The 27,557-nt window shown below is 34.4% G+C and overlaps 2 protein-coding genes across 2 annotated transcripts; one reads left to right on the top strand and one right to left on the bottom strand.

Annotated features, from left to right (window-relative positions):
• The first annotated feature begins 643 nt into the window (after positions 1-643).
• On the top strand, positions 644-11,778 carry LOC138315598 (uncharacterized). Its single transcript, XM_069256737.1, has 4 exons — positions 644-857; positions 4,023-4,201; positions 10,509-10,644; positions 11,093-11,778. The coding sequence occupies exons 1-4, from the start codon at positions 718-720 to the stop codon at positions 11,343-11,345; spliced, it is 708 nt and encodes a 235-aa protein (XP_069112838.1). The 5' UTR covers positions 644-717; the 3' UTR covers positions 11,346-11,778.
• Positions 11,779-13,498: 1,720 nt separating this feature from the next.
• LOC138315597 (uncharacterized) lies at positions 13,499-24,075 on the bottom strand. Its single transcript, XM_069256736.1, has 11 exons — positions 24,003-24,075; positions 22,490-22,816; positions 22,000-22,134; positions 18,511-18,615; positions 17,941-18,048; positions 17,528-17,736; positions 16,756-17,035; positions 16,162-16,356; positions 15,342-15,518; positions 14,612-14,742; positions 13,499-14,287 (listed from the first exon to the last, which is right to left on the bottom strand). Exons 1-11 carry the CDS (start codon positions 24,052-24,054, stop codon positions 14,111-14,113), a joined length of 1,896 nt encoding a protein of 631 aa, XP_069112837.1. The 5' UTR covers positions 24,055-24,075; the 3' UTR covers positions 13,499-14,110.
• Positions 24,076-27,557: the final 3,482 nt, after the last annotated feature.

The raw sequence follows: 27,557 nt of genomic DNA on the forward strand, positions 1-27,557 counted from the left end.
TATATTACAGAGTTGCAAGCAATACTCTGATCATGGACTTATTTAAAGAGAGAAAAAATGTTTATTTAATTTAACTGGTTTGGTAATTGATAGTTTTGAAACTGAGGAAATATTTTTAAAAGACTGAAAGTAGATATATCTAAGGTAAGATGTTCCAGACAAATCTCGTGTTTTCCAATATTTACTTATTGTTTATCTTTGGTTTTCTCATCTATAAATTAACTACTCAGGGGATTGTGTATTTAAAACGACGTTATTGATTTTCCAAAATAATTCGTTCACTCAAGCAAGTAAAAAATGAAGAGCTCTATGAAAAGTATAGGTTTAGTACTTATTTTGTGCAGTCTCCCAAAACAACACACACACGACATACACGCAACACACCGCATACATGGGAGGCCGTCCTTACATGACCATAGCTGTTAATAGGACGTTAATTAATCAAACAAACAAACAAACAATGTGTATAATTAATTTAGTTTTTCTCTTCAATATCTTCTTTTTAGTTATGTCAACAACTCAATAGGCAGTTGTTTACAAACCCAAACTCCTTTCAAAAGTCTTACTGTAGTTACAGAGGAAAAGATAGGAAAGTTTATCATGCTGTACGTGCTATATACTAAACTCTTTGTCACGTGATAGATCAAAGTTTCTAAATTTAGCTGGGGATTGATTAGGTCTCGATTCCCGGTAGATTGAGGTTAACAGCAAACACACATGTACGATATGTCGTCTGAAAAAGTCACTGTTGAATTCACAGACGATGGATTCGCCATCCTCACAATGAGAGATGGAGAGAACCGCCTAAACGATGAATTTATACAACTTCTCAACGACAGTCTGGACAGGGTTCTCAGGTAAGGGGAGGTAACTCTAAGTTCACATGCCAACAAAATTTTGTCGAGATATCTTGCACATAGTATATAATGGCCATTGCATATGTCCAGTCCTATATGATAATGCATATACATGGGCATGTATCATTTTTGACAAAGGAAATCCTTACTAAAGTTTGGTACCACTTTAACCTAAATTCTGATTGATGCCTCGTACGTCTAACCTAAAGGCTCATTTTTGACCATGAGATACGATATACATACATTACACACCTCATCATTAGGAACGAGGCCATGTCGCTAACAGTGCATGGTTTTCTCCCCCCCCCCCTTCCACAGATATCTCCATTAATACTCCGTTACATTTTTGTTCTTATACAGACACCTCATGTGTAATGTAGTAAGACCAAAGTCTAATAGCTATAGGCCAACCTTTTATGGATTTTGCTACACTATCTTGTTTTGAAAAAAAAATGGATAAGTATAAAATCATTGATGGCGTTAACATTCTTAATCGTCAGACAGTTAATTTGTCTTTAATTTGAAATACTGAATTTTGATTTAAACATATTTTATTGCAAAATTTGCAATGGGATTGGGCTCATGTTATACAACTTATATAAAGCCCATTCCCAAAAATAATAAAACATTCAAATTACAGACAAGATGGCATTTACAAGAAAAGATATACATGATATATAAAGTTGTATTTGAGACAGAGAGAGAGGGAGAGAGTGAGGTAAGAGCGAGAAAGAGAGAGGTGGGGAGGGAGAGAGCTATTTCATAACCAGTATGCTCCTCAAGGTGATAGTTTCATCTCGTAATATACTATTATTTTAAAATCTAAAATCTACCCCTCCGATAAAGACGACAGAAGTTCTAAACCACTTTTCTTAACTTTCGACTTCTCAATGTTCATATCATCCTGTCTTCGGTTTGTCTTTCTCCTGGTCACTCTAGGCTTTCTTTGAATATTCGTTTCTCTTTTGTCGTCAGTATCGGAGGGTTATACAAATATAATTTACGTGTAAATATTACCAGTAAGATGTTGGGAGTAAAGCAGATATGGAAATATTTGATAATACAAATTGTAATAGAAGGACGAAGTTAAAATCTATGAGTATCTTTGATAGCATGAAGATTAATTCGTTTTCTTGTGTACTTAAGTTCATATCTCCAAAAAGTAATACATTGACAGAGAGTGGAATAAATGAGTTTAGCTGTCGAAATAGAATGATTCTTTGGTCATTATATGAATTACAATTAAAAAAGAAATGCTGTGGATCTTCAACTGGGAAACCGCAATGACATTTTTGATCTGTTACAATATTTGCTCTGAATAAATTGATACGAAATGAACTTGAACGATTTCTAAACTTTGTATGTATAATGTTTAATTTACGGTCTCCAAAATAAAGAAGTCGGGTACTACAGGTACGTCTTGGTTCCGGATAGCATGTTTAAAATTAGAGAATGACTCGCTATGTCTGGTGTTTAAAGGCAACTGGTTCCATAAACGAATGGTAGACGGGGAAAAAGATATATTTGAAGATTCAAGTCTATTATTAGGAAGTGTGTAATTTTCTGCATTACGAAGAAGGTGTTGGGTGTTATCAGCAATTATAGAAGGAAGGAGTGTTTGTAGATAGGTTGGGGTTAGCCGTTGATGTATTTAAGGGCTCCCACCCAGTTTCACAGTAAATAGAGATTCTGCTTGAGAACGATCGTAATCCCGTAACAATGCGACCTGCCTCTAATTGTAATTTTTCTAAGATTTCAGCTTCAGCGACCGTACAACCGTCCCACAACTCACAACAATATTCCAATATAGGAAGAATAAAATTTCTATAAATTTTGCTTAACGTTTGTCTAGAGAGAATGAATTTTAATTTCCGTAGAACATCTAATTGTTTCGTGACAGTTTTACTGATATGGTCTTTATGTCTGCCCACTTACACTCGGAATCAATATACACTCCAAGATGTCGGTGGCTATCAACAAAGTCGATATTTACGTTATTAAAAACAATATCAATTACATAATTAAGGTCAATATTCGAAATGAGGATAGCCTGTGTTTTTACTGGATTAAATTTCACTAACCATTTATCGGCCCAAGACTGGATATTCGAGAGATCATTATTTATTTTTTGTTCTATAACTTGTGGGGATTTGTCAGTGCATAAAAGAGAAGTATCATCAGCGAACAGCTTAGATAGGCTGTCTAAATTATCAGTAATATCATTAATATAAAGAATAAATAAAAGGGGACCTAGGACAGACCCTTGAGGCACCCCCGCCTTAGTAATTTTAACATTAGATTTAGCATTTCCCAGACATACTTGTTGCGACCTTAATCAGCTAACCATATCAATAATTATAAATAGAAATTAGAAATACTGAATGTCCATAGGCTTCCTGAAATGTTGCTATAATGCTAGATTTCAGCACATTAGAAGTGTAAAAGGAGCGGGTCGGCGTGGTTTGTAAATAGTGTTAAATATGGTCTCTGTCACTCAACTGACGGAGCATGCTTCTTTGGCTCAGTCGGTAGAGCCGTAGATTTCCACGCCGGAGACCCGCTTTCGATTCCTGGTCGGGACACTCGACAGGAATGTGTATTTTCCCTGTTCTTCTACATTGGCGCCCGACTAAATAACCCACGGTGGTGGTGTTTGGAAGGGTTTCGTAAGTCTTCGGGGGCGAAGACTTCGAGAAAGGAGGGAGGAGTGTAGCGGGATTGGACTGGGTCGATCATCGGTGACCAGGAAGCTCAGTCGGTAGAGCACTCGGCTAGTGTTCGGAGGGTCCCGGGTTCGAATCCCGGTCTGGTCGCTACATTTTCTCCTCTCCTGTTACATGGCATGGTATGAGTAGCGTGATACGCCAAACCTATATTGTCCCATATTACTGTTCGCATCATATTATGTAATCGTGTCTTGATGTCATGTATGTGTGTCTTGATAAAGGGGCAGATTGTCACGAACATTTGACATTGTTTTTGTCCACATGGTTGGAATTACTACTTTGTCCCATACGTTCAAGAGCGGGAACCCAAATAGTAGAAGCGCAAAAAAGTGAACACACACAGTCAAAAATACCCTGCAATGTTTAATAATTTTATTGTTTTATAACCTTGCATTGAAGAACACGACTACAAATAGTATTGTTATCTCTCCTTTTCCAGTAACGAAAACTGCAAAGCATTGATAACCACTGGCGAAGGTAAATTCTACAGTAATGGTGTGGATTTGAAATGGATTAGTAAACAGTCTATGGAAGTGAGTACAAGGTTCCGGAAAAATATCCAGGCCTTATTTTGGCGATTCCTTCATTTCCCACTCCCAACAGTTGCCGTCTTAAATGGTAAGTGTAACAATGACTTCAACTCTCGTGAGACAAATGTTTTATATAGTTTTCAATAAAGTACATCAAAAGTAAATACTTCAGAATTACACTGTATGGTAAAGGGATCCGGCCCCGGTTGTTTGGTATCTGCTTCCGGAAAAATCGTACCCAAACAAATGAGTGGGGTACGTGCTAATCGCTTTAAAAACTCGATACTATTTCATTTGTTTATTGAAACCTATTAAAAATTAGAACAGTGAAAGCTTAACATTTTAATATGTCCAACCATTGTATGTGAAAATGAGAATAAAGTCTTTTAGTTTGTATTCAAAAATGTAATCTGGATGGTATTTCCCTGCAAAACTGAGAAAAATGCTTGAGAATATGAACATATCTCAAGATATCTGATGCATTTCTTTACGGTAAGATGTTGAATGAAGAATTAGAATAGAACAAAAACTATCTATCACTTCAAATTTATCATAAATACATTCTGTGTGCCATAATCGATAATGTTTAGTGAGCATGTTATGACTAAAGTGTACGTGTTTGGTACGCACAAAATACCGGTTTGGTATTCATTAGTATACGGTTTGGTATAACAACCTGGTTAAGAATTTGTATCAAAAATAAAAACATAGGATAACTTAAGGACAGTATTATCATTTCACGCAGTAAAATTAAAACATTACACAGCAAGAGCCGATACAGAATTACCATCATAGAAAACAATTAAATCTATGTACATGAACGTTTATAATCTGGTGTTTGCTGTTATATATATACATTATATAGCTTCGTCATATCAAAGGATATATCGGGGAAAGCCAGAAAAAATACCACACGCTATAACAAGTATGCAACAATTAATTATCAAGCATTTTCAATACAAATCAAGTCTTAGACGCTTTTATACTTCCATGCTCATGCGTAATGTTTACTCATGATATTTCTTTTTTCTTATTATGTTATTTTATTCATCCCCAGGGGAGGAGACACATGATCTTTGTGTTCTATTTACAGATACGCATTTTATTACATATAAAATTAATATCGATGTCCTTATATTTTTTAAACCAATTTATTAACATTATAATCTCTCCCGTGATGTTATCTACAGGGCGAAACGAACGATGCTTATTCAAGTGTTCATTTTTATGAAACAGCTTATATCCAATTCTCCATAATTTACTGGCTGTGGTGTCATTTCAGTTGCTCGACTGTCCAACAGCATTCCTACTAGACATATCTAACGTCGATCAATTGAAGTGCGCATTGAACATTAAGAGATAGACAATTTTTTTTCACGTAGCACTAAGTTGCCATAAGAGCTCAATTTCCGGTGACCTCTCGGATTGGCCAATCATAAAGATAAAATGAAATATCGTCCAGAGCAAACATAATCTTTTTATATATTTATACACAATGTAGTCATTTCTCCCTAACAACATATGTATGATGTGACGAAATGGCTTGTTCATATGATATCTATATATTATTGTTACATATTTTTATTTACACCTTTTGAAATTAAGATAAAGCAACAATTCTCGGATGGTCGTACTATTTATTACAATAAAATGTAAACAACAAAAATGTCAACCGTGATAAGTGTACACGATTATGTACTCCGGCGGATCTTTGAGTTTTATCATAGTTTCTATGACGCTGTAAAACTACAAGTTTGAAATGTAGATACTTTAAATGCGCCGCAATTAGCGAATATGTAACTATAGTGTAAGAGAAATGTACAAAGATGTGTTAATAATACATTGTTATGCATTGTGAGAATGACTCCTCAAACCGTCGAAGTCGTGCTCCGAGTCTGGGTCTCTGTCGATGTTAGAAATGTCTAGTGAAAAGAACAAGGACGTATATGAAATCAAGGAATCCCTCAAGGATCCGTGCTGGGCCCACTACTGTCCATAACATTCGTAAACGAAACGCATTTTCTGTGTATATATCAGACAAGTGCCCTAGTTGTGCCTTTTGCTATGGCAAACCTACATTTTTGGTGTTTTTTTTTGTAGTCATGGAAACTAGTCAAATATACCAAATTACTGTTTATATTTGTCACCAGCTGGTTTTTGTCAGTTTTACAATACACACATTAATAACTCTTACTTTGAGCTTGATATCTGGGTTTTTATACCAACTTTGAAGCGCGAGGATTATGCCACGCTTTATTTGCGGCTCCCTGTTTATGATTCAAATTTAACTAGATTGCTGTACCAAACCGTATACTAATGGATATACCAAACCGGAATTTTGTGCATACCAAACACGTACACTCTAGTCATAACATGCTCACTAAACATCTTCGATTATGGCACAAAGGATGTATTTACGATAAATTTGAAGTGGTAGATAGTTTTTGTTTTATCCTAATTCTTCATTCAACATCTTATCTTAAAGAAATGCATCAGATATCTTGAGATATGCTCATACTTTCACGCATTTTTCTCAGTTTTGCATTGAAATACCATAGAGGTTACATGTTTGAATACAATTGTTGGACATATTAAAATTTTAAGCTTTCATTGTTCTAATTTTTGATAGATTTCAATAAACAAATGAAATACTCTCGAGTATAGGATCCCGGTTGTTTGGTATCTACTTCCGGAAAAATAGTACCCAAAAAAATGAGAAAAAACTATCTACCACTTCAAATTTATCGTAAATACGCCCTTTGTCCCATAATCGACGATGTTTAGTGAGCAGGTTATGACTATAATGTACGTGTTTGGTACGCACAACATTCCGGTTTGGTATATATCAGTATACGGTTTGGTAATAACAACCTGGTTAAAAATTTGAATCACAAATAAAAAAAAACATAGGATAACTAATAATAAGGGACAGTTCCATCATTTCGTGCAGTCAAACTAGTACAGCAACAGTTACAAAAAAGAAGAGAACAAAAACTATCTACCACTTCAAATTTATCGTAAATGTGACCTTTAACTCATAATCGATGATATTTAGTAAGCAGGTTATGACAATAGTGTACGTGTTTGGAACGCACAACATTCCGGTTTGGTATAGTCATTAGTATACGGTTTGGTATAACAACCTGGTTAAATTTTAATCACAAACAGGGAGCCGCAAAGCGTGGCATAAACCCCCGCGCTCCACAGTTGGTATATTTATGAAAACCCAAATAGCAAGCTCAAAGTAAGAGTTAGTAATGTTCATGTATAATTTAAAGTGTATGTATGTATTGTAAAACTGAAAAAAAGCCCAGCTGGTGACAAAAATAAACAATAATTTGGTATTTTTGACAAAGTTTCCATGGTAACAGAAAAAATACCAAAAATGGAAGGTTCGCAATAGCAAAAGGGCACTTGCCTGAAATAAATACACAGAAAACGCGTTTCGCAGGCGATAATAAAATATGATTGACGGAAGGAACGAACGGAAGAACGATCAAAGTTACGAAGGAGCAAAAATGGACGCACGAAAGAAATCTATTTTATATGTTCGTTCGTTCATTCTTTTTTAAAGTTCATTCGCTCATTCGTTCGTTCGTCATTTCTTTCTTTCATGTGTACTTTTGTTCGATCGTTCCTTATGATCATTCGTTTGTTTAGTCAATCGAATTGAAGCGAAGGGAAACGTATTAAAACGCCCATTTGTTCATTGATGTATCACTAAAATCATTACCTGGGTGGAAATCCCGTGTTTTGATCGCGATCAAATCTACTATATTTCGTTTTCTCTTTTTGTTTATAAATTTGAATATTTTAACATTATCAGCAGATAAATATACATCTAAGATAACTATTTTCGCTAGATTGCGAATATTACTGACAGTAGTGGGCCCAGCGCGAATCCTTGTGGGATTCCTGATGATATTTTTTTCCAATCGGAATGCTGTTTCAATAGATTTAGTGAGTGCAGTTGAACAACTGAATGCGATATGACACCACAGTCAGTAAAGGCCCGGTCCCACTGGCGTTTAGGAAGATTTGCGAATGTATTGCGCTCAAAATTGGCTGATATTCGCTGAACATACGCAATATTCGTAAATTGCTCTTGTATCTGTCGCCCAACATCCGCACACGTCCGCAATTATCCGCAATGGCATGTTTTTCCGTTCCCAGGATTTTTGAACTGCACAAAATTTTGATTGCGGAAGTCATTCGCATTAGATACGCTATTCGTACGCAATACACACTCAATACATGCTTACTATATGCGCTGTATATCCGCTGTTATTTGTTGATATCCGCAACTGACTAGGTTTTGCGGCTTTATAGCGAACTGGGACAGTGTGTAAAACGAATGTATAACGTACCTATCACGTTGACATCACGAATTAAAATAATTTGTCTGTTTTGCATTTGATTTGAGAATTATTTGCGAATGTATAACAAACATGTTGCGTAAACCAAAACTACTGTATAAATATGGCAAAAATCGACATATTTGTCTATTTTTCCTGTCCGTCGAGAAGTACAGGTGTAATAATGGGTCATCGGCAATAATACCAATGCAGCGTGACAATGGTATTCAACAACATATTAATCTACTGGTTCAAGTCATGAAATTGTTTCAAAGACAGAAAAGAAACATAAATGTCTGCTTTGAAATTTGAAACTGACTGGACCTTCTTTGTATCTGGAGGAGGAAGGATGAAAGTTGCAGCTTGCCTATCTTTGTTGCAGTCGTGTTGTTATGAAAAGCGATACCGGAAGGCCCGAGCGCGCTTCTTTTATCTCCGTAATTCAGATGCCTTACATGCGCACTACAACCGTTCTTTCCGCTTCATCTGCGCAATACATTATTAATAGATTCGTAATATTTCCGTAACAATCGCAATACTTCCGATCTGTTTCCTCAATGTATGCGTTATGTATTCGTAATTGTTTGTTACGTATCCGCATTGTTGGATAATCTTACCGATTGTAAACCTCACGGGAGAGCATCCCTTTATCGTATTCGCTTGTATTCGTGAAATATCCGCATTTGTTCGTAATAAATTCGCAGAATGTTATTAATACATCCGTAATTTGTACTTGAAAATTTGTTATTTTAAGCCAATTTTGTTGCGGATGACAACGAACGGCCAAAATTTATAAACTAAATTCATCCGTAATTAATCCGCTCTTCAGTGGGACCGGGCCTTAAATTATAGAAAATTGGATATAAGCTGTTTAATAAAAATGAACACTTGAATAAGCATCGTTCGTTTCGCCCTGTAGATAAAATCATAGGAGAGATTATGATGTTAATAAATTGGTATAAAAATAGAAGGACATCGATATTAATTTCATATGTGATAAATGCTTATACGTAAATAGAACACAAAAGTAACGCGTCTCCTCCCCTGGGGGTGAATAAAATAACAGGATAACAAAAAAGAAACAATATGAGTAAAAATTACGCATGAGTATGAAAGTATAAAAGTGTCTTGATTTATATTTGAAATGCTTTATGATTAGTTGTTGCATACCTTTTATAGGGTGTACTGGTTTTTTTCCGGCTTTCCCAGTTATATACTTTGATATGACGAAGCTATATATAACAGCTACCAATAAACACCGGGGTTACAAGCTTACATGTTCTATAATGGTAATTATGTATCGGCTCTTACTGTGCTAGTTTGACTGCGCGAAATGATGATACTGTCCCTTATTATTAGTTATCCTATGTTTTTTTTTATTTGTGATTCAAATTTTTAACCAGGTTGTTATTACCAAACCGTATACTGATATATACCAAACCGGAATGTTGTGCGTACCAAACACGTACATTATAGTCATAACCTGTTCACTAAATATCATCGATTATGGGACAATGGACGTATTTTACGATAAATTTGAAGAGGTAGATCGTTTTTGATCTATCCTAATTCTTCATTCAACATCTTATCTTAATAAAATGCATCCGTTATCTTGAGATATTTTCATATTTTCACGCATTTTCTCAATATTGTACGGAAATACGATCCAGGTTACACGTTTGAATACAAAAAGGAGACTTTATTCTCATTTTCACATACAATTGTGGGACATATTCAACTTTTAAGCTTTCACTGTTCTAACTTTTGATAGTTTTCGATAAACAAATGCAATAATATCGAGTTTTTGAAGCGATTTAGCACGTATCCCTCTCATTTTTTTGGGTACTATTTTTCATGAAGTAGATACCAAATAACCGGGACCGGATCCCGTTACCATACAGTGTAATTCACATCAAATGATTAATCTTGAAACCACAATTGACGTAAAGCTTTTCTGTTCTTGTGATTTCTTCCATTTTGATAAAAGGCAGACGATTTGGATTTTCAACAGCACAAGCAACATTTTCAACTTTTTTTCAGGACATGCTTTTGCTGGTGGCGCCTTTATTGCTATTGCACATGACTATCTCGTGATGAATTCAAAACGAGGGTGGTTTTCTATGAACGAGGTTAGAGTCGGGATGCGCATTCCCCCTGCTACTCTGGAAGTCCTCAGGTGATTATCAGTCTTTTATAAACGCTAGTGATGCGCATATACCGCAGCCTCCTTAAGTAAGGGAACACTGTCTTTAAATGCCAAATAAAACAAACCAATCGTGACAATGGTCTCTTGTATTGACTATACCTAAAAAATGTTTTTCGTTCATGAAGCTTTTCAGGATTAATAAAATGCGCAAATACATTTTTGTACGTAATCTACAAGATTCAGTTTTCCCTTTCCATGAAAGAACAAAAACAACAAATTTCAATCTTTTAATTTCTTAAAGAGTAAATTTGAAAAAAACCGATAATGAATTATTTTACATTTTCTTTCGAGTCAATAAGCATATTTAAAAATGTTGCTCTCGTGACGTCATGCTTTCTAGACAAAAAGGACAGATTAGAATGAACACAGATGAATATTTTTTCTAATCAAACGAATACTCTTTTTCTTTATTTGTCAGTGCAAAACTTAAGAACAAACAAGCCCTGAGAGAAGCAGTTGTGTTTGCACGACCAATCCCAGCCGCTGAAGCAAAGAGCCTCGGTCTGATAGATGAGATTGGGGAGTTATCCACCCTTATTGGTACCGCCAAGAAACTGGCGCTGCAATCGTTAGGACCAACAGGCATCGACCGCGATATGTTACAGATAATGAAAAAAGATTTGTATCCCTCTTCTCTAATGGACAATGACAGCATAAAGTCAAAGTTATGATTTCCCAATATTTATTGCATGAAAATAACGTAATCTAGTGATTCCAAGTTAATCCTTCTTGATACTTCATTTGTAGAAAAACATTTCTTCTTTGCCTTGAAAGCCGAATGAGCTGGTTTATCCAAGAAAGGAGAAAGAGGAACAGAGCAAAGAATGTTTGAAAAAAAAGAAGATTTTTTTATCTTTTTTTTTTCAAAAATCAAAGGCGATAATTCGAGAATTTTAACTCCAATAACCTGTGGAACGTATCTTTACCCTTATGTAATAACACTTTCATTACAACGACATTCCAGATCAAAAGTTATGCAGTGTTATGAAGGACAGTGAGTTAAGGACTCATCACATTAACAACATCACCGGAGATTGTGTGTAAGAAAAAGAATGTGATAATAGCCTGTAATAGAATGGCACATATGAACAAATCTATAACATTTCTTTTGAGTTGTGTATTTAAAAAAAAAACCTGCGACGATAACTCTTTGGTAAATGGATGGCTTGTTATGCGATGATAGGAATTAAAACCTAGCCAAACGTTAAAGGTAATACACAACTGACGAATGGTAATTTTATCTGTTGAAAATAGGAGCAAAATAATGAGGGTTTTTTCAATAACAAACGTTATTCACTAATAGTATGATTGAACATTTTGACCGTTTTAATTCACATCAAAATCAAAATTATTTTAAATAACTAATTGCATCTCGAAAAAATCCATGGCACTATGCCCTATTTGGAGTGAGATACTAATAGCATAAATAACAAAAACAACACAAATTATTGAATGTATTTTTGTGTTAATTAGACATACACGATTTAACGTCAATTATTGGCCAGTTGAGAAATATTGTTTATGTCGGCGGTGGAACAGCTTTACTTAGGACAGTTTTATTCAACGTCATAGAAGAATTACAAAATATGGCTCCTACAATGTATTTACGATGGTCCATATACGCCTTTTCAATATACACTTAAGCAACATAGTTTTGACAGTAGATACACACAACAACAAAAGCAGTCGATTTTTGTCAAGTGTTGTACAGCTTATACGGGCAAACACAGCATTTACGAAATAAACTTAAAGCAAAGTAGAATTTGACAAAAACGAATTGTACAACACTTCGACTGCTTTTGTGGTCGCTGACAACGTCTTTGTGTGAAATCACTGTCAAAACTATGTTGCTTAAGTGTGTATTAACAAGACATATATAGGCCATCATACAAATTAGTAATAACTGTAAACTATTAATCACTCACCCAAGGCATAGTTAGCTACTACGAGAAGAGTATACTACACTGAGCTACACATGTACATGGCGATATTTTGTAATGCGATTCCGAACCCAAGGACACCAGCCTGACGCCTGTAGTGTCTGATGAGAATGATTGAAATATCCTTTATCAAATAGAGCAATGTAACAAATCATTTATCAATTCAATTTACTGTCTTTATTTATAGCTATTAACGTAATTGAGTAACAGCTGTATTTTGATATATTAATTATTACGTAAAATGATGATGGTACATTAAAATTGCAGACACAGGTCTGTAATACTTTTCAAATACAACTCTTTGATCGATAGAGACATTACATTATTGCAAGAGAAAGAAGTAAACTTTAAAAGTTGATAGTCGATGCCATGTAAATGAGCCGAAACAGCTACAAACAAGTTCAACACTTCATCATTCTAAACCGGAATACATTAAATTGAATCCTCTAATGTATCAACATCAGGCAGATATACACGTACACGTATAAGGTTTTTCCTTCCAGTCGATGACAAGTCCATCTTTTACATATTGCAGAGTTACCTCCCTTGAGGGCAGATATCCATTTGTGTTGTCATTATTTCGTAAGCGAAACTCACGTTTTTTTCGCTGAAAATTATGACGTTACGCTTGCCAACACATGGTGTCGCAATGAATACATACCTGCAAGGTATATATATTACTGTCGTCAAATGAATCGGGGGAAAGACGACAATTACAAAAAGTTTGTTTTTATTTAAGTAGAAAAGGGAATGGCCTTGTCCGTTATTGTTGATGATATCGTATGATAAGTGTAGGATTTGAAGCCATTTTCGACGGTTCCTCGTGGAAACTACATCAATGTGATTAGTCAAAATGAGTTTGGAAATATACCAAAAAATACAAATTATTCATAACGTTTTATTCCCCGCCTCATTATGGGGTGTTAAATACAAGCAAATCGACAAAAATAAGTTAAAGTAGGTAGATGTATAAAAATAGAATACGCAAATCATTAACATTGATTTAAAGTCAATATTTCACAAAAGGCATCACGAAACGTATACATCGTATCGAATTGATTTCAGAAGGAATAGTCTTTGTTCTATATCACCAGTGAAATGCATTCATGTACTGACCTACAAAAGGCTTCGAGTAAAGGAGGAAGGATCCATACCCTCAATGAAATTAAAACAAAAGACTGAATCAAGATAAAAAAATCTTCCACAAATGATGTCACTATCCCTGATACGGAACAGTTTTAGTAATTAGGACATATGTTGTCAAGTAAGAAAATATTTACAGCGGACATGTCTATGCTACTCTAACCAGTCGGTCAAAGTCTTTGGTATCATTCAAAAGTCATCACTCATTCACCTCCATCTTGAAATAAATTTACCGCCGACTTTTTAACATTCAGCGACTGCAATTGTTTCTTTATAGTTTATTGTAATGATTACAGTAAACAAAACATATGAACACTGTCACCAACCTCTAGCTATCGTTTGTGACACACTCTCTATTCCGGACGTGCAGTCTGTGGTCGATTAGTTGCCGACTGCGGAGTTCCGGTGTCTGCTGGAGGACTTCCGTTCTCCACTGGGGAAGGTTCGTCCTCAGTTGTTGGATTATCACCAGACTGATCCTTTGGCTTGGAAGTTTCGTCATTTGATGAAGGTTTGCCATTTTCCTCATCCTATTTGAATACAAATGGTTTCTGAAATTACTTCTAACTTTATGGAATCATTTGCTAAATCATACTCATAGATAATAAGAATGTTTCTTTTCTGAGTTTTCTTATTTTGTTTCTATTCGTTTGGTAGCGGCTCTCTATTTTATTTTCAATATAATTTAATCCGTCCTTTTGGATGTAAAAACCAATGTTTGTTAGGTTTGTTCTTACCTGATTTCATTTGATGAATATATTTTCCTGATCACTTATTGTGATATATTTTAATAATAGAACAACTGTGCATCAACATGTGTATCAGCACTAGTGATAATTTCGAATTTGTCTCACCTCGGTTTCCGAATCTACTTTTTGTGTTCGTTTCCACTTTTTCTTCAACAGTCCAAATATCAGGCCACCCAGACAACCAGCGACTGATAGTATACTGGCGGTGGCAATGAGACCAGTAGCTACTGGAGATACTGTAAAATTCAGACTACTGTAAACCATTCATGATTCTGTTTTCAAGGCGACTTCATTAAGCGTTTTTGTTTTGTTTTTTGTTTTGCTAAACGACATTTTCATGTCGAACGACATTTTTGCTGAGACATAATTTCGCGTTTTCATTTCATATCTATGTATTTGATTTTGCGATTTAAAGATAAAACGCTCTATTGTAATCGAACATAAAAACGATTTGGATTTAATAATTTTCATCTCGCTCGAGATCTACAAGAAAATAAATCCCACACGAAAATAAGTTTGGTTATAGTGTCTTTATGCTAATCTTTAATCATGAAATATTATTTAATATAGGATTAACTCATCATTCATGGTTAAAGTGATGCTTAATCAAAACCAAATAAACAATGAACTCATAATTCACTGTTTTTTACCTGTATGGCTATATATTCAGGTCCCACTGTTTATATTTATATCATGATTTTCTTAGTGGTATAAACAGTATATATTTCAGCGAACAGGCTCTTTAGAATCCCAATTTTACTTTGTTAATCAGTTTACCCAATTATCAAATAAACCACAGGGTTACATTATTTTTTGTTCGTTATGTCAAACTTACATCCTCCGCTGGCTTGTTCCGTCTGGTTATCAGCGGTCAAAGTGTCTTTTGTTGGTTGTGGATTTGGCGTCCTGGTTCCACCTTTTGAGGTTGTCCTTGGTACCACTGATGTTGGCGTGGGTCCGATATTTGCGGATGAGCTCACATGACTTCCTGTGTTTGGTCTCAGTGTGAATGCTAGTTTTGAAGAAGTTTAAAAAAACTTTGTTCGTCGTCCATATTCCCGATTTTGTATACGATTGAATAAGATTTTTCTTGTAAATATGATACTTGCTCGCATTAGAAAGGTAATATAATTATTCTTATATTAATATATGGACAACATTGACGTTGGTGTAACGATGGTAGGATTTTGATAATGGCGGAATGAGCAATTTATTTCCAAACCATGGCCAACAAAACTGATTTCTTCGACTTGTATGTCTTGTAATTAAAGATAATTTATAAATCTTGGGTAGCAAACAATGTATATAGAAAATCAAGTAATGGATACCACATTTTAACTACACTTAAAAAATCCGTTTGCCTACATAGAAATTGTCAGACATGCCTCATACATCTGTTTCTGCATCTTTAGAATCGTAAAAGTCAAGGATTTCTATAGGACATAAAACAAATATAGATTTAACACAGACTTGAGTTGCACATGTTCTCATTCAAAATAACAAAAGAAATATACATATTTACATTGTATTTACTTTATTTCAATGTAGTGTTGCTATTATGTGATATGATGCATTTTCATCTGTAAAATGTTATAAATGTTCGAACTACATGTATAAAGATGATGGAATTAGACACCAATAACACAATTATTTACCTGCCGGGTTTGTTGCTGTCGCCATGCCTGATGTACGTTTTATAGTAGATGTTACCAGTGGTACCGCAGGAGTTGGTCGATGCAACGTTGTGAAAACACCAGCCGTGTTGTGAGGTGTTGTGGTGCCGGTAAAAGGTGTTGTGGTACCGGTAAATGGTGTTGTGGTAGCTTTTACCGGAGTGGTAGGCGGGGGGCCTGTTGCGACATTCATCAATATCGATACTTTTGATATCTTTTTTTCAGTCTCATTAAAGAATCTGGTATATAAATATTTTGGCCACTGCTAATACTTTGATAAGATTTTTTGAAACATGTATACTTTTTCCGCAGTCATAAGATATGAGATATTACTCAAACGCAATTATCAAAGTTGTTGAAGTGAATAAAATTTCTAGTAAATGAAACCGTATATTTACTGAAATCAGGTTAACATAAAATTTGTAAACAGTCACCAAAAGAAAACTTTAAGTAATAATGACAAAATGTATTCCAGACATAAAACCGTGTCTTAATATGGTATCTCATTAAAGTACATAAATTATGCTCATATTTGTAGTTTTTATGGAAAATGAAAACGATATTAAAGTAACGTACATTTTCCAGTGTAGGAGTTCCAAAACTGAACTTCCAGTAAACCGAATGCAGTATCCTGGTAGTGAACGCTGCCTCCCCAGTATGGAGAGACATAGACTAGCGTCCCTTTGTGATACAGTGATGTATTTCCGCCACCAGGAATTATGGGATGCCAGACCCGGATACCTGTTGATGCGTATGAGTATACCACTCCTCCAAACTTGTCATTAACATCTGTGTTCTGAACGGCGCCCATTGTGGGGAAGGAAAACCCATTGTTTTCACCATTCAGAGCTTTAATCTGTACAATGACTCAAAACATAAATTAAAATGGAAACACGTGAATAAAATAGTATATACTGTTTTTTATTACTGTTGTGAGGAATAATAATAGGAATGGCTTCATAATAACATTCATTTTTCTAAATATGTTTTTGGTTTTTATGTCAATCTATCATATATCAAAGTGTACAAGAAGCATTTTATTTTTAGTTTATCCATAGCACAAACCTTACACGTCTCGGACAAATTCAGGTAAATCTCCATGTATGTATAAATATAACGATGTCAAAAGTGTGCTTATGACCTATGGTCATCATTCTTCTTGTGACTAACTATTAATTAATGAAAAAACCGATGATGTTGATTTCAAAGAAATGAAAAAATCGAGACTTCAGTGTAGATCAATTTATAGTGACCTAATGACCTAAAACGATGATATTAAATATAACACAATGTTAACCTTAACAAAGGATTAAGTGATAAATAAATATAACGGGTGTAATATCATTACCGTCACGGACACCAAACCGGTATCTATGTTCAGACTTCCAGCAACATTGCCCAGTTTAGACGTTCTCCTCGGATGGGCACCAACTAGTACTGACTTTTTGTATGCAGAATCTCCAGGCATGTGACCCCACACTCTGACCTTGACCAGACCCTGTGACCAAGTCTCTTGTGAGCCTCGACCCCAACCATCCGCAACGCTAAACATTTTTCCTAGAACATGCAAATTACATCCATGCATATATATCAAACGATATAGATAGTTGCTGGTAGGACTGACTATGCTTGAGTAAAAAAAAGAAGATTATGATCGCATATTCAGAAACAGACAGAAATTGAATTATTTCTTCGAATTACAACAATAAAAGCTACGGTTAAAATTAATATCCATTTTGTTTCCGTGTGTGTTTTGCCTACCTGTGTCAAACCCGGGTACCCATATCCTCACGTATGAGTCATTATAAGCGTACACTACTCCTCCCCAGGCCGTGTTTTTATTCACATTACCAGGAGTCATTCCTGACACTGAGCAGAAACAAAATAGGCATATCAGTAATTTCAAAGCAGACTCTCTGATAACGGGGACTAATCCATTACTTGACACCTTCACGTGAACCAAGTTTTTAATACAATATACTTTCTTTACCCATAACCAACATTTCAACCTTTTCACCATTAAAACCTGAACATTCAGGTAAGTAGTACAAACAAGCAATAGACGATGAAGACAAACAACAGGAATTTGGGAGTTTGTAAAATAAATGTTTTCATGAACGATGCTTAGGATGAGTATTTAAGCTCGCTTTTCACTTCGCTCTTGAACAAGCACAAATTAGTTCGTCTCGGAATATCTTTTTATATGTATGTTTACATATGAGTATATGCCACTTTTGTCGCTATTGGTTATCCAATACGAAGCTCAAGAGAACAAGGGGATGTCTCATAAACGATTCTTGAAATTTATGATTGTAACATCAACTCACGTACTTATTCCATCTGAGTACCAGTCTGTATCGTTGTTCCACGCCTGGACTGTTACATACTCAGGAATGTATCCTAAATTATGTCGTAGTTCTCGGAAAGAGTCACTGCCTAAAAGTGAGACTTTGAATTAGCCTAAAACGCCTTTTATTGAAAAAGTTACTTCATAAAGTTATGATATTGATAAACTATTACTTAAATAGGCAATGGAGCTAATAAAAAAAACAGAGCGCCTAAAACCGAAAGAAAACATTTACATAGTGAATTAAGTAATTATCAGGAAAACAAAAATATATTTTAGAAAAACATATTTGCAGATAAAAAAACATCAGTACCAGAATACTTATATTACTAATTAATTTTAAAATGTTTATTTTCAAATTAACATTAATAATTAAACTGAAAGATCAGGACACAATACCAATAGAAATAGTTTCAAGTATTTAGCCAACTACATACTGTCAGCTACAAAAACGTATATTTTCTTAGTATGTGCATATTTTTTCATGAGTGCTTTATTTCATAATTTGCATAAGCACAAACCTTTTGATTTGGTGTTATTTTTGCGATCGAGACATGTCTTCATAGTTACATATTCCTACCACAGGGTATTAAGGGTATGCACCCATATTTTTTTTAAATCTGATCTTTTTAACAAACGGGCTATATACATTAGTGACGCATATCTCACCTTTAAAGGGACTAAATCGTTTAAAAATCATTTAATAATAGATAAATAGAATTATAGAACTGAAAATAATTGTAAAAGTTGTGTACTTTGTATTAATAACAAAAATTAAAAGTTTGTGTAACCATTTTGTTCAAAACTGTGAAAAAAACTGAAAATAAATAGAAACGACCTAGTCACAATTTCATATTACTATCTTTCGGCGAGTGTAAACAATCCCTATGTGCATGCGCAATGCGCGAACATTCAAAACACCGACCGAAGGAAATCTCATCTCTCTAATGGAAAAATCTGCTATCGACTGATAACACCAATTCATCGACTACAAGTTCCTGATTACTGTGTTAAATCTTAAACGTTGAAACGTATGCAGAAGTTTTGTGAAGAGTTTCTAAGCGTAAATATTCATAATGTGTACAGGTTTTTGCAGCTATAAAGAAGAGTTTTCATTATATTATATGGTTTTATACTTGCTTCTAACATTATTTTATTTTTATTTGTCATGATATTATAGGTACTAGTCCGCTAAATCTGCCAATATTATTAGGCTTTTTTTGACATTCCAGTGTCGTAGGAAGGTGAAACGTAATGGGGGGGCAAAGGGTCCTCAATATTTTGTAATTTTGTAACACCCCCCCCTACCCAACGCACCGCACCCACAGGAGATACTTTATATACCTTTTTCCTATATAATTACATATAATCCTTATACACATCTATAGACAGTGGTGTCGCTAACTTGAAATTAATGAATACGCAAATTACCTTACAAGCGCCGTAGTCTATCGATTTTGGATGTTTGGGGGTCCGGGGGTAACCCCCGGGGAAAATATTACGAATTAAAATTACTGAGATGAATTTTAAGATGTATATTGACGGTTTTGCGAGCGCTGAAGGCGCGAAAATTTGGTTTTTGGGGGTCCAGGGGTCTCCCTCGGGAAAAATTACAATTTTGGATGGCTAAGATGTGATGATTTACGATGCATTTGATCAATTTGTGAGCGCCAAATGCGCGTGATTTTGTTATTTTTTTGGGGGGGGGGAGGGTGGGGGTTAGGAGCGGGGTTTTCCCCCGCAAATAAAAATTACGATTAAGAATGGCTGAGATGAGTTTTACAATGTATTTTGATGATTTTAAAGCGTTCTTAACACGGTATTTTTTTAAAAATTAAAGTTACCTGCATTTCGAAATGATAATTGTGAATGTGCAACCCTGCTTGATCTGAATGTACCGGTTTCACATTATCGGCACATTGTTGTGTAACTCAAAATAATAATGAATTAATTGTCTTGCTAAGACATATAAACAAATAAACCTTTTAAGAATCATTTTTTGAAATAGTATAATCCCTTGGTGGACATTTTTAGTTTAGTTCGTGTGTATTGAATTTTCAATATTAAAGTTTGAACAGCATATGCTTGAAAGTTTTAGGAAACGCGCCGTTGTATAACTAGTTGTATAACCTTTTCCATCTGATTTACTCAAAAAATCAACCTAACTATATATCTTATTTGGTAGGTATTTTATGTATTCAAAGCAAAAGTATACCTTACATATACATTGTAGACATATGTAAAATGCATATGTTTGCTTAATAATGTACATGTACACCAGTAAACATGTATAAATTATACATAATTAACGGGTGAAAATACCTCTCACTTCTTGTCATATTTCCATCAAATACTCTAAAGCTTCTAATCTCTGTTAGAACGTAAGCTGTTTTACTTGTCAATGTAAGTATCGGCTATTACACTGAATCAGGCCAATATAATTGATAAAAAGGTGGCCTCTTATAGTGGTGTCATTACATCTATATCCATTAGCCGGATGAGATTTTCAGTGATCCAGATTTTGAACTCAAAGATGCACTCGGTTTTTTCCGTTATAAACAGCCAATGCCGAGAGATACAGTTTCTTGGTGTGTTTTGCGATATTTAAACGTTGATAAACATTGCCAATATTTCAAATAAAATGTTGTAATTTTGAAAACTCTCTAATTTCAGGTATAAGAACGTTTGTAGGAAGTCAGAAACCCTAATAAATCTATGTAAATCTAATGATTTAGTAAATAAATTATCTTACGAAAAACAGGCTAGGTAGACATTTCACTGTCTGCTCTACATGTCGTCTTGCCTCTAATGTAAAAATGTAGTGTTGCGCTGGTCAGTAAAATCGAGAAGGGTTCCGAAAAAAACATGGCGGTGTTGGTCGGTGATTGAGCTAAACGATGTTTAAATGGAGTTTCTACAAAGTACGGGACATAACACCTCCAGAGGAGATTGTTGTTGAACACAATTATGGACATTGTGTACCACCATAAGCGCAGATTTGTGATTTTTAATTGGTTATTGAGGTACCCATACGACATTTAGATTGCCAAGAAAATATCTACCAAGCCTATTTTTCGTATATTTCCCGATTCATCAGGTCAGAACTTGGTCAATACTTGGCCAATTTTGTTCATCAAGAACTCATTAGAAAGATTATGTAGCTCTCTTTAAGATAAGATATGCTTCAATGGCGTTTAGAGCCCCTTTATTAACAAAATCACGATTTAAAAAAAATATGTATGTTTTTATCTACCTTCGAGTTCAAGCCCTTGTAACTATAATATATATATAGAATACTGTTGGTTAAACTTTCGTGCCAGGTTGCTGTGATTCATACATTTATAAAATAATAGGCGCGGGGAAATAGTCGCGATCAAGCGACCTTCGTGTAATTTCCACGATTACAGTATCAATCAATTTATACTCGAGTGCTAGTGTATTAAAAATACTTTCTTTATAATACTCGTACAAACCATTTTCAACTTTAAGTGGGATCCAGTTAGATTCGTAGTCCGGAGTTGGGAAATTACAGGCGGTCCATACCCTAACTCTCACCTCAGCTTCGTCCTCCTTCTGTACAAAAGGGCCGACCCAGGCATTACTGTTACCTGTTACAATGGTAAGTCCAATTTAATTTATTTGGCTTACATGTTACAATTAATTGTTGATATACTATCTTCCGTATTTTCGTTTTTTCTTAGTATTTAATTTCATATGTTTACATTCAATATCCTAGCTGGCATTACCTTTAATTTCATTCACAAAGACTAAATTTAAAATGTCAGTTATGTTATTATCTAATTTCATTTTTAAATCTTTTCGACTTTTGGTAAGAACAATATGTCATTCATATTTTGACATGATTTCTTATTGTCGCAGAAAAAATGACGTGAAACACTATCAGTATTTTTGTATTGAGTCTCAATAAAACAAAAGATATTGTTTACAAATCCAATAACGTACCTGTAAATATTACCGTACCATCAGCTGAGTTATCGTTCCTGTTTGGCACATACAGTTTGACTGAGGTGTCGTTATACTTGTAGACTACACCTCCATACGTCCCCGGTTTGTCGTCATCTTGTTGTGAGGAACCGAGTCCTGGAAAGACGTAGTCTGTGTTGTTACCACTGATTGGCTTAACCTGGACATCAACCTTGATGGGAATGTCTGTGATGTTGAGTGCTATTGTGGCCTCTGATTGGATAGATTGGGCTTTCAGTTTGACGTAACCGCTGACGTAATTCGGTGGTTGGAGACAAGTCCCGCATTGTATAGCTGCGTCTGAGCCTTAAAAACTTATATAATTATCATATAATGATACCGAAACCAATATCTTAATATATGTTAATATAGCTCTAGAGATGAAATCACTATTCCATCATCCAGATTTTTGTTATCTCAACTAGATAACTTAAGTTATACGGATACAATATCTAATTTACGTTATACAGCTAAAAACACCCGACTTATTATGATATTGAAATAAAGTGAGATGATTCCAGACATATTTTGTGCACCAGTCTATGTCCCTTCGATATCAAATATGGATTAGATGATATTGAAATATATTTGATACTCAAGTATGAAGCACACTGTTGGTTGATATATCTATATTACATACTGTCACATGAACAGTCTTAAAATCAGTGAGTTATTGCTTCTGAATGGTAATGTTATATCAAATATCAAAAGAAGAGCAAAATCGTATGTACACAAAGCAACCATGTACTACAATACCATTCTATACTAAATTACCTGTATATGTACTGATATCTAGAAATCAAGACGTATGAATACTGAAATTAATTTTTAAAACCGAAAATGTTTAGAAAATATGATATTTTTGATGTTTTTTTTTCTTATTGAGATTGAAATAGTCTTATCTTAAACATTAACTTTAACATTAAAGACTGCATTCAGTTTTACGGACATTCAATTTCTTTTTAAGCACTTTATCAATTAAATATTTACGAATATAGTTACAAAAAAAGATAAAATTGAATAAACATTAATTAATGTTAGTTATATGATATTAGACTAATATATGTACATAATCTGCCTGATATACATATTTATGGCATATATTTTGCCCGTGTAATATTTTTGCATGACTTCGGGATAAAATAGCAGCATCCACTGGATTTTTGCAATAACTTGAAGTTGAGATTCTTCAAAACGCACGTTGTTGTAGTTGTTATATGAGAGATATATCTTAAATGTATGTTGATTTCATATGAGATTTTATGAACTCGTGTCTAAGTTTTAATTTAAGATATTTAAAAAAAATGAAATAAATTAAAAATAAATTCTAAGACTCGTTTTATCGAAGTTTATATGAAATGAATACTCATTTAATATCATATATCTATAACATTTAAAATGTGAAACATTGCTATAAAATAAATGAAATAATTATTTTTGGACAAAAACTTGGATTTAACACAATGATTAGTTTAAATAAATAATTATTTACCTGTATGGTATATATAAGCTATAAACACAGAGTAGAACACTGATTTGTCCATTATCCTGTCGCTCCTGCCAGAACAAGCTGTTTCACCAGGTTAACTAGCTTTATACGACTTTATATAGATAAAGCCCCTTCCATCCACTCACACTATGTGATAAATCCTGCCCATTCTTTAGTATGAGGATCTCTCTAATCTCAGGTATTGTCGACATTGTGATAACATTGTCACTAGAACTGACATTCAACTTTAGCCGAGTTTCTAATGAAAATTCGTGTTAGCCGTTTACTGTTTAGTAGCCATATATGATATTTTATATTGAAGATTTATCTATAAGATTATATGACACATTTATTTGAAAACATTTGATCTTATATTTAATTTCGTACACATGCTAAACACATTTAGTGTATATAGCACGTGATCACAACGACATGCATCACCACCTGGACTGCATTTGACGGGTAAATAAAAAGTACGACAAATTAATTAGAAGCCTAGAAGCTCATGTCGAATAATGGAGTATCATGTTCTACGAGAAATTTCATTTCTGGAAAAGCAATTATTCTATTTATTAAGAAAACCTCGGGTATGAACTTCACTGAATAAAAAATCTTTAGGTTCAAAATAACTATCCCCCAGAGTTTGAAAATAACCGCTCATAGATCAAAACGTTTGTTCCTATTAATAAATAAACATTAACGAAATTTAATAACACACCATAGCTGAAAAATAGCATCACCTTTTGAGTGGTTACATTTTAACAATGGAATTACTGCTTGGGTACCGATAGCTGAGATGTTAAAATGAACCTACAAATTCTTTTAATAGTGCCCTTAATCTGGAGGTTGCTAGTTAAAACCTAACTGGAATCACCTTCATGTTACAGAACAAATGAAAAATTGGTGGTTTTCCGGAAACTCTGACTTTTTTAAAAGATCCAGATTCAGACTGTTAAATGGACATGTACCACAAAAGCCCAAACCAAACTGCAGTTGTGGGTCTGGACACTACTCGAACACACAAACAACCAGACCACACTATTTATCGTGACATAGCCTGTTACATGCAGTTGGAATGTAAATTGCCTTAACTGAAACAATTCGACTACGTGTAAATGCTTTAACAGTTTACTGAAAAGATATCTAATGTAACTATCATCTATACAACAGTTACATATTTGTCTTGTTTACATTATACTTTGCCTAGTTTTCTTATCTTTACAATTGACCTTTAAGAGATAACTTGTTTATCTACAGTTATACAAAGGATTCTTTGTAAAAAATGTATTATTATCCGGGTCCTAAATCTCACGTCCAGGCAATTAGGTTTTGGAATATCGTCGATGAATTAAAGAGCGCTTGCACTTTAGGAAAATCCGTGTCTTTTCTATGTTTAGCATACAATATTCCCTCTCCGTTTAAAGTCGATGTAGAGTTCAAGTTTATGTAATTTTGCTTTATTGAGCATTACTGTTTCTCTCATACATACCTACGGGTTTAGCATTAATTTATCTCATGCAATACACTCATGTCGTCTGCAGATTTATTACCTTCAATATAAACTAGTGACGTCACTGCGTCAACCAAAAACAAAAGTCTATGCAATAGACTTTTTTTTTACAATTCGTATTTCCCGCGTTAGGTTTTACGCTTTGGTTGTTTGATTGGTCAGTTTATATCACGTAATCGTCATATACGTAACAGACATGCGCATATGTCATTCTTCGCTGACAGAAAGAATTGCAAGACGCCATTTTGTTGGACAAGAAATTGGCGAATTTCCCTTCCTAGTCCACTTCTCTGTTTATCGATATGTTATGTGCCAATACACTACATGTATGTTCTACTGTCCATTTGAATGTGTGCCAACTTTTTAGTATCTTTTTTTGTATTATTGTCCATCCTTGATCAAGATGTTATGTTAACATAACATATTATGCAAGTATGCAATTATTATTAACAGAGTGGTAGATCGTCAGTGTTATCTTAAGGTGATGGCGCTCTTTAGGCCGTACCTTCACTCAAAATTCTGTTCGATAAATAATTTGTTTTAAGTCAAAATAAATATAATTCGGCCACCTTCATAAAAGATGATTCAGTTATCTGCCAAAAAATTCTTGTTGCGTCGTTTATGCTTGATTATTCATTTTGAGCGAACAGAGCTTGCTGCATTAATAATAGACGAATAAGGGGGGAAACTGTTGTCGCAGACTCTATTGCTTTTGATACCCTTCGTATTCATTAGCATATTAGTGACTATCAACTGCCCATTGTTTACTTGTATTTGATTACGTGCTTAGTCTTATAATATCTCATTAATCTTAGATGAAAAGTCGTCAAACTGGGAATGACATTGCGTTAAAAGAAGTATGTATGGATACCAGCTGAAGGGCAACCAGAAACCGACAAAACAGTTCGCCATAAGCAGACAAGACCGACATCTGTAAATGCCGTCCACATAGACTTTTAATAGAGAGAGAATATGACTAAGAGTAAATGTACGCGCAATTTAAGATGGCGAAGAATGATAAGATATCTAGATTTAGTTTTTGTTGTCTATTGATAATAACCATTAAAGAAAATTGAAATGTACGATTATTGATAAATTAAGAAGATTTGCGGAAATTTAAACGAAACGGTTAACCCTTTACATATATTCAGTACATTTTATTGAGTCGCCCAAAATTCAGCGTCCAATCAAATCATATATTTTCTGTTCCGTGTACAACTTCCTTGATATTTCAGTATTTTCCACACCATAATTAATTCCGTCGACGTGATTAAACGGCTATCATAGAGATAATAAACTTTAAAGTATTAATGTGGCATTAGACAAAACAAACATGGCTGTCATCTGACCCAGTTAAAACGCTGTTTGTGGAAATGTCAGCTATGACGATGTCGATTACTAAACAATGGATAGGTATCAGAACTATGTATATTGTGAATCCTCAGGAAGTATTCAACTGGTCTATATTTGATAAATCCATGAGACACACAAATATTTGTTTAGTTAACACGAACTGCGACTTATCCCAGCATGGAGGTCATGATCGATGGCCTTCAACAAAGCTCTGGGAGCAACTTCATGGATTAGATAAACGTCAAATGTGTACTTCAGATGCAACATTTAGATTTGATTAATGAAAACAAAAACATTACTAAATGTTTCGTCTACCATATCCAATGGTATTTCAATTTTGCTAGCCAATGGTATCCAGTACGGTACTGAATAGCCTTGGCTATCGAAATTGGGTATTCATTCAGCATACAATTTCATAAGCACTCAATACTAAGTAAGTTATTTTTCGATAGTCATGGAGATATTCATTTCAATTTTTTGTGGTCAGCTTAAATGACTTATCAACATAACAAATTCAAATTGATGGAATCAATTCCTCGGGTCATATTTTCATTTCAACCTATTGTATTGATAATTATCAATAGGATTGGGCAACTGGCTAAGTCTATATAAGTCCTCTCTTAGTCAGAAATTTGACAAATTTAATTATATATACAGTTGATAAATTTTAAACACATTAATTGAACAAATTTTTA

This window comes from Argopecten irradians, chromosome 2 (genome assembly GCF_041381155.1).
Source record: "Argopecten irradians isolate NY chromosome 2, Ai_NY, whole genome shotgun sequence".
Taxonomy (NCBI): domain Eukaryota; kingdom Metazoa; phylum Mollusca; class Bivalvia; order Pectinida; family Pectinidae; genus Argopecten; species Argopecten irradians.